The sequence below is a fragment of the Oncorhynchus nerka genome, linkage group LG28, assembly GCF_034236695.1.
Source record: "Oncorhynchus nerka isolate Pitt River linkage group LG28, Oner_Uvic_2.0, whole genome shotgun sequence".
Lineage (NCBI taxonomy): Eukaryota > Metazoa > Chordata > Actinopteri > Salmoniformes > Salmonidae > Oncorhynchus > Oncorhynchus nerka.
The window spans coordinates 60,980,560-60,995,540 of NC_088423.1; the positions used below are offsets into that span (position 1 = coordinate 60,980,560).

The 14,981-nt window shown below is 40.0% G+C and overlaps 1 protein-coding gene across 1 annotated transcript in view; it reads left to right on the forward strand.

Moving 5' to 3' along the window:
- Window positions 1–14,981, forward strand: part of LOC115113468 (CD151 antigen-like) — a 65,327-nt gene that overhangs the window by 7,076 nt on the left and 43,270 nt on the right. Inside the window, exon 2 of the mRNA XM_029641151.2 lies at window positions 2,056–2,152. Coding sequence (XP_029497011.2) covers window positions 2,057–2,152 — 96 coding nt within the window. The 5' untranslated portion in view covers window position 2,056. The remainder of the gene's footprint in view (window positions 1–2,055; window positions 2,153–14,981) is intronic.

The following is a 14,981-nucleotide window of genomic DNA, read 5'->3' on the forward strand; positions in this document are numbered from 1 at the left end:
ACTGCAGCTGTTGGATCACTTCAGAGTTCGTATCTACACCATAATCAAGATGCTGGATGGACTGCAGCTATGCCTGACACAAAGCTCTATCGCGGACAGGAAAAGAGTGAAAATGGGATGTTATTGCGCCTGGATACAATGCACCTCATTTTGGCCAGATATTCTGCTTACTTACTTCCCTAAAGTGACTCAGACTTGACTACTATTCCCCTATTACTTTACTTCAGAGATCGGAAACCACTAGCCTAGCTATTAGTTACTTTGTTTACTTCCTGTTGTCTTGGCTTCTTTTCTTGAAGTCTAATAGTAAGACGCTCCTTCGTCCCGCCTCTTCTAATCATCAATCTTAGAACCACGAAGCAGCGTATCAATGGATTACAGGCAATATGGAAGAGCTTTGCGCTAGAACAAAGTATTTCTTTTATTTTTTACATTTTACTTTAAACACATTTATTTTGCAGTTCAATGCAGAGACACCAGTGGTTGTTTATGTTACGATAAATAGACGTTGTTTGTCACACGTTTTAAAAATACAGAAACCTAAAAACTGTCTGGGGTAGCGTTACTGACAAATGTCCGTGCAAGTGTTTATAAAGGGCCCAGAAGTGTGTTTGAGGCAACTTACCCTTTAAGCCCAGTTTGCATTGAATCATTGGGATAGTGTTTTGATATCCCTAATATTTTAATGAACACAAGCATACATTAATTTTTGTTAAGATTTAAGTATGCATCTAGCCATCTGCCAAGATTAGGAACAATTAGAAACTTCTAGAAACTTCTGTACTCCATAACGTTTGGAGTGGACAGGTAGTAGTTGATGCAGAGAGAGAATAATTCGATCAGGGATAGAAGACCGACAAGTGGTGGAGAAAAATGCAAACAAACGAGGGACAAGAAGATGACTATTGTGTGACTGCACGTGCACCTTCGGTTGGGGGCATTGTTATATTGTCATCATTCACACAGGTGTTTCTGTTTTTATTCCTTTGTAATACAACAGTTGAGAGGGAGATTTTAAACATTCTTCTCATAGGCTTTAGGGAAGTCAAGTTGAACTAATTAACTAAAATAGCAGTGCAGCAAATGTGAATGAGCTCTCAGTTAATTCATAGAAATGTGTGTGTGTGTGTTATGGTCTTGGTGTATGGCTTCTTATCCAGAAAGTTTATTTTTTTTTCAGATTATTTTTAATTTTTACCAAGCAATAACACCCAATTCAACTAATAATTTCTTAATTGAAGTCTATCATTGGTTGAATCAGATGTGTACTGGTTGGCAAGAACAAAAGGATAAGTTCACATTGATCTCTGTGGATACGATTGGATCCTGTTATGAGTGCTACTTTCACGATATTCTAAGTAGCTTTAGAATATAATCTAATTGTACATAAGAAATGTCAGTTTAAGTTTTGAACATTTGGAAATGAATTAAAATAGATTATTAAGAGGTGGGCTTATTTGGAACACCAATGGGTTTAAAGCCCATTGCTGACTTTTCATATATTATTATCAAAAATGTGTATGTCTAATTAAATCATATTGTAAATAAAGTCAACTTCCCATGAAAAATTAATATTGTTGTTTATATTAGGGCAGAATGTTAAAAAATATTTTAAGACATTATCTAAAAATAAGCTAAATCAAAAAGTTCACTTTTGAGCTCTTAATAATCATATTTTTTACATTGAATAAATCTTATTTAACATGTTTTATTTCGTAGTATAAACATACCCCATATTTTAGAGCACACTATAAGGAGTATAATGACACCAAGATGTTGTTCCTACCATGTATGGCTCACGGATCATAGGGCCTTAAAGGAGGCCTGTATATGTCAAAAAATGGATTTTCTCAATAGTGGTTTGTGATACGAATGTAAAAAGCATGTTAAACATCCTTACTCCAATAAAGTTTTTATTTGAGAATTGCCAGAACGTACTGTGATAGCAAAAATAGGATTACTCTGTGTCTGGGGAAACTGGCCCAAAAAGAAACAACAGATTCAAGGTTTAACTGTTTGAACATTTTCAAATCCACCTCTCTCTTTCTCCTGCAGCATGGGGGCACCACCAACAGCGTACGACGAGAAGAAGGAAACATGTGGGACCGTCTGTCTGAAGTACCTCCTATTCACATTCAACTTCCTTTTCTGGGTGAGTCTGTCTGTCTGCCTGCATGTGACTTTCATGCTGGGGAAGACAACCCCTCTGAGAAATATGGTCTTTTGTAATCTTTCCGGTGTCCACAGACCAACACAACACCACCAGGCATTCCATCCCACATTCCCTATCACACAACTGTGCTACCCAGCCCACTAGACTGAACAGCTAGTCAGCCACACTGGGGGAAGTCACCAGGGAAATCTCAAATTCTACTACAATTACGATTCTGTTCCTTTACAATGTTGTCAGTGTCAAGATAACATTATGTCTGGGCGATATTTAAGTTAGCAGCAGCTACTGTATTTCCTCTGAAATCTTATTTAATATATCTAATGCAGTGGCTTCAGACAGTATTCACACTCCTTGATTTTCCCCCCACACACATTTCGTTGTTAAAGCCTGAATTTAAAATGGATTAAATCGAGATTGTGTCGCTGGCCTACACCCAATACGCCATAATGTCAAAGTGGAATTATGATATTGGACATTTTTACAAATGTATTAAAAATGAAAAGCTGTAATGTCTTGAGTTAAGTATTCAACCCCAAGCCTAAATAAGTTCAGAAATAAAAATGTGCTTAACATGTGTGCAATTATAGTGTTTATCATGACTTGTGAATAACGTCCCCATCTCTGTACCCCACACATACAATTATCTGTAAGTTCCCTCAGTCGAGCAGTGAATTTCAAACAAAGACCAGGGAGGTTTTCCAATGACCCGCAAAGAAGGGCACCTATTGGTAGATGGGTAAAAATATAAAAAGCAGACATTGAATATCCCTTTGAGCATGTTGGAGTTATTACTTACTGTTTTGATGGTGTATCAGTTCACCCAGTCACTAGATAGATACAGGCGTCCTTCCTAACTCAGGTGTCAGAGAGGAAGGAAATCGCTCAGGGATTTCACCATGAAGCCAATGGTGACTTTAAAACAGTTACTGCGTTTAATGGCTTTTAGGTTCTAATTAGTAAAAAAACTCACGGACAACTATGAAAAGCTCAGACCAAGTTTATTTACACAAGTGCTGGTATTTAACCCTTTCTCCTCTGCTGAGTCTCCTTACACATCTGAACAGCAATACACCTCTGTTGCTTGACAGAACTCCCTCACTTCATCTGACCTGACCTCTGCCCAAGTTCCGCACTACTCCCCAACTCACAGCTGTCCTGTTGACTTGTACCAGTCTGTTGCCATTCTCCTTCCCATAGGATCCCTGATGTCGAACAGTAACATATTCTGACAGAACCATCACCGTTAAAGGAGAAAACTGAGCATAGATCAACAACATTGTAGTTACTCCACAATACCTTCCTAAATGACAGCTTGAAAAGAAGTAAGCCTGTACATAATAACATGCATCCTATTTGCGAGGCACTGAAGTAAAACTGCAAAAAATGTTTGCTAAGAAATGAAACTTTGTCCTGAATACAAAGCGTTATGTTTGGAGCAAATTCCACACAACACATCACTGAGGACCACCCTTCATGTTTTCAAGCAGGGTGTTGGCTGCTTCATGTTATGTTCATGCTTGTCATCGGCAAGGACAAGGGAGTTTTTGGGGGAGATAAAGAGAAACGGAATAGAGCTAAACACAGGAAAAATTCTTAAGGAAACCTGGTTGTCTCCTAGCCAACATACTGGGAGACAAATTCACCTTTGACTGATTTCCTTATATGATCTGTAACTCAGTAAAATCTGTACTGTATCTGTAAAACAACTGTTTTATGATAGTTCTTGTAAGTGTGCCCCATTTTATTTTTATAATACAACAAAAAAAATGTACCGGTAGCCTACAGACTTTTCACGTGTGTAGCTTGTTATTGTTGGTCAATCAAAACAGTACTACCGTCAGAGGCTCCATGTGTAGCAAGTGAGATTTCTAATCAATGCAATATGGAATGGATAAATGAGAAGGAGTAGACTACAATGATCAACCAACCGGTAGGCTGTTTAATATAAATTGATTTGTTGAAGACAAGAACACAGGGACGCAGCAAAAATAACCTCAATCGATTTGATGCAGTCGTGACCGACACTACCAGATGAGATGATAGATAAACTATCGCAGCAACAAGTTTTATCTAACTTGCGTGAGTCGGTTAGGCTACTTTCTCTCTTTCTATCTCCCTCCGTCTCAGACATACTGGCCCTTCTCCTCCCGCACCTCTCCCCCATACGTCTGTGCTGAAACAACAGGCAGAGTGCACCTCTTCTGAGTCGCGCAAGCAGGTCCCCATTGAAGTAAAACAAATATATGTATTTATTATTATTTAAAAGATTTAGTACACAAATGGTGTCGGCCTTCTCTCCTTCTCCATTTTTGTTCTGGTACTGCTTAGCCACAAGCTCTAGACATGCTCTGCCTAGCATTGTTCGATTCTTTTATCACTGTTTTTTTTAGTTTGGACTATTCGGGTTGTAATTATTTAGCCTACCCCACTCACATTAGCCACAGTAATTCATTTTCTTTGTTAACTATGTGCAAAATCTATGTGCATTGGATTTTCATCTGCATAAAGGCAGACGAGGATGGAAAGAATTATTTTCTGACACTTTAATAAGTGTGTTTTGTCTGACATTGCAGTTTTAACAAGCGAACCATGTGGCTGTAATTTGATGTCGGCCATTACTCTAATCTCATGTTATTATCACGTCACAGCTATTTTACAACGCTGTATCACAGAAATTTGATGAGATGTGATTTGGTGCACCCTGCACACTTCAAGGAAAGAGACTTGTGCACACGTAGAATCGATGCCAGTTTCAGGTTATTTGTTAAGCTTTCGGTCTAAAAGACCTCCATGAGAACATGCAGTTTGCACTGCCACTTTCCCTGTACTCTAACACCAGCGGCAATTTACTTTGTGTTTTTGTTCAGTTTGAATGTGACATCTTACTGTATTCATTACACGGTCTGACAAGCTGCATAATAAATTAGGCCTAATTAGACAAAAGAACAATGAAGTCGTTCAAAGAAGATAATTTCAAGTTTCAGGACTTCTGTAATTTTTACTATTCCCCCCCCAAATTTGCCCATCCCTTTCCTCCAGGCTGCCCTGACATCGGTATGTTGTTTTCCACACTTCAAATAGCAGGTGCTCACCTGACGTAGTTTCCACAAGACCTTAAACAGATCAATGCGAAACACTGTGTCGGTTCTATCATGATGAAAATCAGACTCTTCTTTGGCTGTTGCTGACAAATTATCTGAGAAATGCAGCCTGTCTGCTGTTTTACCTCTGTCATATGCATTTTTATTTAGACTCAGGATATCCGGAAAATAAAGTCAAGATATTTTCTAAAAGTAAATGTATTAATTAAAATTATAATCAAATGCCCACATATTCCCAGAACGCATGCATTCCAAGCCAATAGACAGTAACATATGTATTTATTGACTAAGAACATATTCTCTTCTACAGCAACACCCTGGGGAAGAATGAGCCAATTGGAAGCTGTGGACGATTAGGTGTCCGTGATGATATGAGGTCTAGTTTAGGAATTCAGAGAGTCAGGACAGATGTACATTAGTGTGTGTGTACACATACAGTAACAGTCAAAAGTTTGGACACCTCATTCAAGGGTTTTTCTTTATTTTTACTATTTTAGAATAATAGTGAAGACATCAAAACTATGAAATAACACAGATGGAATTATGTTGTAACCAAAAATTATTGTTCGCTGCTCTTCATTCACTCTGCGATCCAACTTATGTCAAACCATCTCAATTGGGTTGAGGTAGGGTGATTGTGGAGGCCAGGTCATCTGATGCACTCTCATTGGTCAAATAGCCCTTACACAGCCTGGAGGTATATTTTGGGTCTTTGTCCTGTTGAAAAACAAATGATAGTCCTACTAAGCAGAAACCAGATGGGATGGCGTATCGCTGCAGAATGCTGTGGTAGCCATGCCGGTTAAGTGTGCCTTGTATTCTAAATAAATCACTAAGAGTCACCAGCAAAGCACACCACCTGCTTCATGGTGGGAACCACAAATGTGGAGATCATCCATTCGTTCACCTACTCTGCTTGTCACAAAGACATGGCGGTTGGAACCAAAAATCTAAAATCTCAAGATTGCTCGTGTTTCTTGGTCTTAAGCAAGTCTCTTCTTCTTATTGGTGTCCTTTAGTAGTGGTTTCTTTACAGCAATTTGACCATGAAGGCCTGATTCACTCAGTCTCTTCTGAACAATTGTTGAGATGTGTCTGTTACTTGAACTCTGCAGCAGAGGTAACTCTGGGTCTTCCATTCCTGTGGCGGTCCTCATGAGAGAAAGTTTTATCATAGAGCTTGATGGTTTTTGCGACTACACTTCAAGAAACGTTGACATTTTCTGCGTTGACTGACCTTCGTGTCTTAAAGTAATGATGGACTGTCATTTCTCTTTGCTTATTTGAGCTGTTTTTGCCATATGGACTTGGTCGTTTACCAAATAGGGCCTCAAACAGCAAGTAAACGAAGTCTGTTTTTACATCCATTGAGAATGACCATAATTCCTCAATGTAGCCTATTTGGACCATCTTTCCAGCTCTCTCCTTTTCGATAACCACTCAGCATGAAAGCGGAAAGAAATGTCATGCTCTGAACAGTTGGAAAACTCATAAAATAGGCCTCGCTGACTACTTCTTATCCCTTGCGCAAATAGTCTACTGCTGTGTCTTTCTGTCTGGAACTCACTGGTGCAGGGAACTCTCTCTGAGGGCCCAGAATATTTTGTACTATGTTTCAAGTTCCTTGAAGACAGGCCATGCGTAGCCAATGTGATTTATAGGATATATTTTTTTAGCAGGCTGCAATGTTTTTATTTGTTGGCTTTATGTAGGCTATTTTTACATATGGGCAATTTGCTCCCGATTGGCGTAGCGGTCTAAGGCACTGCATCTCAGTGCTCGAGGCGTCACTACAGACCCTAGTTCGATCCCGGGCTGTATCACAACCGGCTGTGATCGGGAGTCCCATAGGGTGGCACAATTTGCCCAGCGTCGTCCAGGTTAGGGGAGGGTTTGGCTGGGATAGGCTGTCATTGTAAAATAAGAATTTGTTCTTAACTGTCTTGCCTAGTTAAATAAAGTTTAAATATTTTTTTTTATAAGATTTGAAATGTTTTCATTTAGATAGGATTTTGATTAACCACATGACATTGATTTTGCGAATTTTTTCAACTTTTTGTTAAAAATCGCGCAAAATTTCAACGTCCTGCTACTCATGCCAAGAATATAGTATATGCATATGATTAGTATGTGTGGATAGAAAACACTCTGACGTTTCTAAAACTGGTTAAATCATGTCTGTGACTATAACAGAACGTGTGTAGCAGGCAAAACCCCAAGGAAAACTGTTCACCCAAAAAAATAAAAAATATCCCTCCGCCAGTTGTCTGTATTGTCTATGGCAAGGGAAAATAGATAGCGCCCAGTTTACAATTCCTACAGCTTCCACACGATGTCGCCAGTCTTGGCAATTGGGTTGAAGTTAATCCTTGGTGAAATGAAGAATAGGCACTTCCTGTCATCGGGTACACCGGAGGAAGTTATGAAAGAGAGAATATCGACCAAGATTTCAAGACCTGCTGCTGTTGAATACAGATCGCCCCGTGATCAATTTGATCGATTATTAACGTTTACTAATACCTAAAGTTGGATTACAAAAGTAGTTTGAAGTGTTTTGTCAAAGTTTATAGGCAACTTTTTTAATTAAAAAAAATGACGTTGCGTTTTGGAAAGCTGTTTTTTCCTGGATCAGACGGGCTTCATAAATGGACATTTTGGGTATACATGGACGGATTTAATCGAAAAAAATACCCAATTGTGATGTTTATGGGACATATAGGAGTGCCAACAAAGAAGCTCGTCAAAGGTAATGAATGTTTTATATTTTATTTCTGCGTTTTGTATAGCGCCGGCTACGCTAATTCTTTTGTTTACGTCCCCTTCAGGTATTTCGGGGGGTTGCATGCTATCAGATAATAGCTTCTCATGCTTTCGCCGAAAAGCATTTTAAAAATCTGACATGTTGGCTAGATTCACAACGAGTGTAGCTTTAATTGAGTACCCTGCATGTGTGTTTTAATGAAAGTTTGAGTTTTAGCGAGTACTATTAGCATTTGGCGTTGCGCATTTGCATTTCCTATTGGCTAAGTGAGACGCTAGTGTCTCACCTTGCTCTAAGAGGTTAAATAAAGTTTAAATATTTTTTTTATAAGATTTGAAATGTTTTCATTTAGATAGGATTTTGATTAACCACATGACATTGATTTTGCGTTATGAAGACTTTATTATAAAATAAATTAAAGTGTTCCACGAAAATGTGCATATGAAAATGAGGCGGCAGGTAGCCTTGGGCCAGTAACCGAAAGGTTGCTGGATTGAATCCCCAAGTTGACAAGGTAAAAATCTGTCATTCTGCCCCTGAACTAGGCAGTTAACCCATTGTTCCTCGTTAGGCCGTCATTGTAAATAAGAATGACTTGCCTTGTTAACCTTTTTTTTATATGTAACTTTAACACATTAACAAGTCCAATGCAGCAAATGAAAAATTAACAAGATGTTTATCTACCCATCGTGTCCAATTTAAAAAATGCTTTACAGTGAAAGCACAACATATGATTATGTTAGGTCATAGCCAAGTCAAAAAAACACAGCCATTTTTCCAGCCAAAGATAGGAGTCACAAAAAGCAGAAATATAGATCAAATTAATCACTAACCTTTGATCTTCATCAGATGACACTCATAGGACATCATGTTACACAATACATGTATGTTTTGTTCGATAATGTGCATATTTGTATCCAAAAATCTGTTTACATTGGCGCGTTACGTGCAGTAATGTTTTGATTCCAAAACATCCAGTGATTTTGTAGAAATACTCATAATAAACATTGATAAAAGATACAACTGTTATTCACAGAATTAAAGAGACTTCTCCTTAATGCAACCGCTTTGTCAGATTTCAAGAAAAAATAACGGAAAAAGCATAATCTGAGAACGGCACTCAGAGCCCAATTCAGCCAGAGAAATATCCGCCATTTTGGAGTCAACAGAAGTAAGAAAAAACACGAAATATTAACTTACCTTTGATGATCTTCATTAGAAGGCACTCCCAGGAATCCCAGTACGACAATAAATGACTGATTTGTTCCATAAAGTCCATCATTTAGCCGTGTGTTCAAGCCCAGTAATCCATCTTCATGAGGTGCGAGCACTTCATCCAGACAAAAACTCAACGTTCCGTTACAGGTCGTAGAAACAAAACAAATGATGTATGGAATCAATCTTTAGGATGTTTTTAACATAAATCATCAATAAGGTTCCAACCGGAGAATTTCATTGTCTGAAGAAAAGCTCTGGAACGAGAGCAAACTCTGTCGGGAGAGTGCATCACAAGCCTGAGACACCCTGCCAGACCACTGACTCAGAGCTCTCATGAGCCCCTCCTTTATAGTAGAATCCTCAAACCAGTTTCTAATGACGGTTAACATCTAGTGGAAGCCCTAGGAAGTGCAACTTCATCCATATCTCACTGAATTCAATAGGGACTGGGTTGAAAATCGACCAACCTCAGATTTGTCACTTCCTGTTTGGATTTCTTCTCAGGTTTTTGCCTGCCATATTTACATTTACATTTAAGTCATTTAGCAGACGCTCTTATCCAGAGCGACTTACAAATTGGTGCATTCACCTTATGACCTCCAGTGGAACAGTAGTGCATCTAAATCTTTTCAGGGGGAGGGGGGGTGAGAAGGATTACTTTATCCTATCCTAGGTATTCCTTAAAGAGGTGGGGTTTCAGGTGTCTCCGGAAGGTGGTGATTGACTCCGCTGTCCTGGCGTCGTGAGGGAGTTTGTTCCACCATTGGGGGGCCAGAGCAGCGAACAGTTTTGACTGGGCTGAGCGGGAACTGTACTTCCTCAGTGGTAGGGAGGCGAGCAGGCCAGAGGTGGATGAACGCAGTGCCCTTGTTTGGGTGTAGGGCCTGATCAGAGCCTGGAGGTACTGAGGTGCCGTTCCCCTCACAGCTCCGTAGGCAAGCACCATGGTCTTGTAGCGGATGCGAGCTTCAACTGGAAGCCAGTGGAGGGAGCGGAGGAGCGGGGTGACGTGAGAGAACTTGGGAAGGTTGAACACCAGACGGGCTGCGGCGTTCTGGATGAGTTGTAGGGGTTTAATGGCACAGGCAGGGAGCCCAGCCAACAGCGAGTTGCAGTAATCCAGACGGGAGATGACAAGTGCCTGGATTAGGACCTGCGCCGCTTCCTGTGTGAGGCAGGGTCGTACTCTGCGGATGTTGTAGAGCATGAACCTACAGGAACGGGCCACCGCCTTGATGTTAGTTGAGAACGACAGGGTGTTGTCCAGGATCACGCCAAGGTTCTTAGCGCTCTGGGAGGAGGACACAATGGAGTTGTCAACCGTGATGGCGAGATCATGGAACGGGCAGTCCTTCCCCGGGAGGAAGAGCAGTTCCGTCTTGCCGAGGTTCAGCTTGAGGTGGTGATCCGTCATCCACACGGATATGTCTGCCAGACATGCAGAGATGCGATTCGCCACCTGGTCATCTGAGTTCTGTAAATATTCACAAACATCATTCAAACAGTTTTAGAAACTTCAGAGTGTTTTCTATCCAATACTACTAATAATATGCATATATTAGCATCTGGGACAGAGTAGGAGGCAGTTCACTCTGGGCACGCTATTCATCCAAAAGTGAAATGCTGCCCCCTATCCCAAAAAGGTTAAATAAAGGTAAAAAAAAAAATATATATATAATAATCTGAACTTGCACTCTGATAAGTAGAAATTGTACGAGAACTTGGCCCTTGAAATTGAAAAGTTGCGGACCGCAGGTGTAGCCTATTACCGGCAACTTCACAAGCTTAAAGGCAGAATATGGAAGGGCAGTGGGAGGAGGGGGTCGGGAACAGTCTTACAGTGTACAGTACATAAACATCAGCAGGACTGTCTGCGCGTGTGTTTGTGTATGTTTCACAGACTGAATGTCATTGACGTCGAGTGTATTGCCACCCATCTCCTCTGCTCCCTTAGTGCATGAATGACCCTGCATTACAAGGAGATCAGTATCTGTGTAAGTGATTGAGTTGGCACGGGGACACATTTTTTGGCGCAGTGCTGCAACATCTGCTGACAGTACAAGTGTATATGTATTATACAGTCGATTCAAACACTTGTCATAATATTCAAACGGTGGACGGTGATGTATTTTCTAAGTTGATATAGGCCTACACTTCTAGATGAAATTATGTTGCGTTTTAAAGAATACACACCAAACACTGTTAATTAACACTCATGGGAACTATTCCACAGTTTTTAATACTACACAAGAATGAATGGCTATAAGGGTTGAATCTGGCAGTGGTTCATTTGTTTGCCACTGTAGGTGGTGTGCTGTAGCAAGTTATCTGCTTTGGTTTTCGGGATGATCGATCTATGTCAAGGGAGGAGCTGGTTTTTGCATATTGTTTATAGGGTTCATCCCATTTAGTCGGCTGGTTTATTGTTTCGTCAATAGGCTGTTGGTCGACCAAGATTTTTTTTAGTTAAGCAGTAGTGGACTGTTTCATTGTGAAGGCCGTGTGGATGGCACTGTTTACATCAGTCTGAGACATGTATATGGTTATATTACATAAGAACAATGGTGCAATACTAATACAAAGGATATATTTTTTAATAACAAATGCACTTTCTCCCGCAATGGATAGTGGTCGCTGTTGAATTGGCTCCTTTTCCTAGACCATGTTCCTACAGTGGCAATAAAAAGTATGTGAACCCCTTTGAATTACCTGGATTTCTGCAATCATTGGACATTAAATTTGATTTGATCTTCACAACAATAGACCAACATAGTGTGCTTAAACTAATAACACACAAATTATTGTATTTTTCTTGTCTATATTGACTACATCATTTAAACATTCACAGTGTAGGTTGGAAAAAGTATGTGAACCCCTAGGCTAATGACCAAAAGCTCATTGGAGTCAGGTGTCAGCTAACCTGGAGTCCAATCAATGAGACGAGATTGGAGATGTTGGTTAGAGCTGCCCTGCCCTATAAAAAACACTCACAAAATGTCACTTTGCTATTCAGAAGAGGCATTGCCTGATATGAACCTTGCCTCAAACTAAAGATCTCAGAAGACCTAAGATTACGAATTGTTGCCTTGCATGAAGCTGGAATGGGTTACAAAAGTCTCTCTAAAAGCCTTGATGTTCATCAGTCCATTGTAAGACAAATTGTTTATAAATGGAGAAAGTTCAGCACTGTTGTTACTCTCCCTAGAAGTGGATGTCCTGCAAAGATGACTACAAGAGCACAGCTCAGAATGCTCAATGAGGTTAAGAAGAATCCTAGAGTGTCAGCTGAAGACTTACAGAAATCTCTGGAACAGGCTAACAACTCTGTTGATGAGTTTTCGATACCTAAAACACTAAACAAGAATGGTTTTCATGGGAGGACACCACGGAAGAAGCCACTGCTGTCCAAAAAAACCCATTGCTGCACATCTGAAGTTTGCAGAACTGCACCTGGATGTTCCACAGCGCTACTGGCAAAATATTCTGTGGACAGATGAATCTACACCATGGGTGGATTCATCCCAACTGTAAAGTATGGAGGAGGGAGCATCATGGTTTGGGGCTGCTTTACTGCCTCGGGCCTGGACAGCTTGCTATCATCGCCAGAAAAATGAATTTCCAAGTGTATCAAGACATTTTGCAGGAGAATGTTAGGCTATCTGTCCGCCAATTGAAGCTCAACAGACATTGGGTGATGTAACAGGACAACGACCCAAAACACAAGAGTAAATCAACAACGGAATGGCTTCAACAGAAGAAAATATGCCTTCTGGAGTTGCCCAGTCATAGTCCTGACCTCAACCTGATTTGAGATGCTGTGGCACGACCTCGAGAGCAGTTCACACCAGACATCCCAAGAATATTGCTGAACTGAAACAGTTTTGTAAAGAGGAATGGTCCAAAATTCCTCCTGACCGTTATGCAGGTCTGAGCCGCAACTACAGAAAACAATTGGTTGAGGTTATTTCTGCCAAAGGAGGGTCAGCCAGTTATTAAATCCAAGGGTTCACATACTTTTTCCACCCTGCACTGTGAGTGTTTACGTGGTGTGTACAATAAAGACATGAAAACGTGTAATTGTGTGTGTGTTATTAGTTTAAGCAGACTGTGTTTGTCTATTGTTGTGACTTAGATGAAGATCAGATCAAATGTATGCAGAAGTCCAGGTATTTCCAAAGGGATCGCATACTTTTTCTTGCCACTAACTCTGGGTCTTCCTTTCCTGTGGCGGTCCTCATGAGAGCCAGTTTCATTATAGCGTTTGATGATTTTTGTTCCTGAACCCTGGAAAAAACTTTCGAAGTTCTTGACATTTCTGCATTGACTGACCTTCATGTCTTAAAGTAATGATGGACTGTCATTTCCCTTTGCTTATTTGAGCTGCTTTTGCCATAATATGGACTTGGTCTTTTACCAAATAGTGCCATCTTCTGTATACCACCCCTACCTTGTCACAACACAACTGATTGGCTCAAATGCATTAAGGAAATAAATTCCACAAATTAACTTTTAAGAAGGCACACCTGTTAATTGAAATGCATTTCAGGTGACTACCTCATGAAGCTGGTTGAGAGAATGCCAAGGCAAAGGGTAGCTACTTTGAATAATCTCAAATATAAAGTATATTTTGATTTAACACTTTTGCTTACTACATGATTCCATATGTGTTATTTCACAGTTTTGATGTCCTCACGATTATTCTACAATGTAGAAAATAGTAAAAATAAAGAAGAACCCTGGAATGAGTAGGTGTCCAAACTTTTGACAAGTACTATATAGTGTTGTGGAAATTCATGTATACTGAGAGACACTTGGACAATTATTCAAACAATACATTTTTATTTATCATCAATTAATTATTGCAATAATGAAGCTGGTCGCCCGCACACTCTGAAGTGTGTTTTGCTGAGAGCTTAACCTTCCAGAGGAATCCTGGCTCTTGTATATCTGACACTAAAAATGCTTAATAATGGCATAAGCCACTTTGGGTTCATCTCGTGGTTATCTGCACTTGGTGTTGTTTTACCCCCAGCCCAGGTGACCGGATGATGAGGAACAATAACCTGTAGGAGTAGAACAAAACCCTTCTCTCGATCTCAGTTCCACCCACCACACATTGTCTATGGAATGCCCGAATTTAGGTTTTTATCACCAAGTCAACTATCAGCTCAAGCCCCAGAGGCCCAACTCAGTCCCACAGACACAGATATGAGAGTTCTCATAATAGCTATTCGATCCATAAACAGTATTAAAACAATATAGTAATTATTCTATTATACAATCCTCCATTTTGAGACTTCTCTCAACTTAAAAATACATTTTAAAATAGCGCTAAGAAATGATCTACAGTGTAAGTCTGTATGAAACAATATCATCATGTTGATACTGAGCATACTCCCATTGGTCAGCATGGTAGAAATAGCATTTCCATCCCTATAGCACCATCTGAAGAAACTGAAATTAGCATTATCTTGTTGGATAAATTCAGGTCGTGACTACCGTTTTAAGTAACATTTCTTCAAGTTAGTGCCTATTGAACATGACCCAGGACAAGCATCATGATCCCGCTATTCATAAGGCACCAACTATCGACTCTATGTCCCAGTAGCATAAACCTGCTATAGTTCCTGAGTATTATCATTATCATCAAACATTGCAATTTGGTAATTGGACACTGTGAAGTCCATGGAGAACAAGAGCACCTCCTCCCAGCTGCCCACTGCACTGA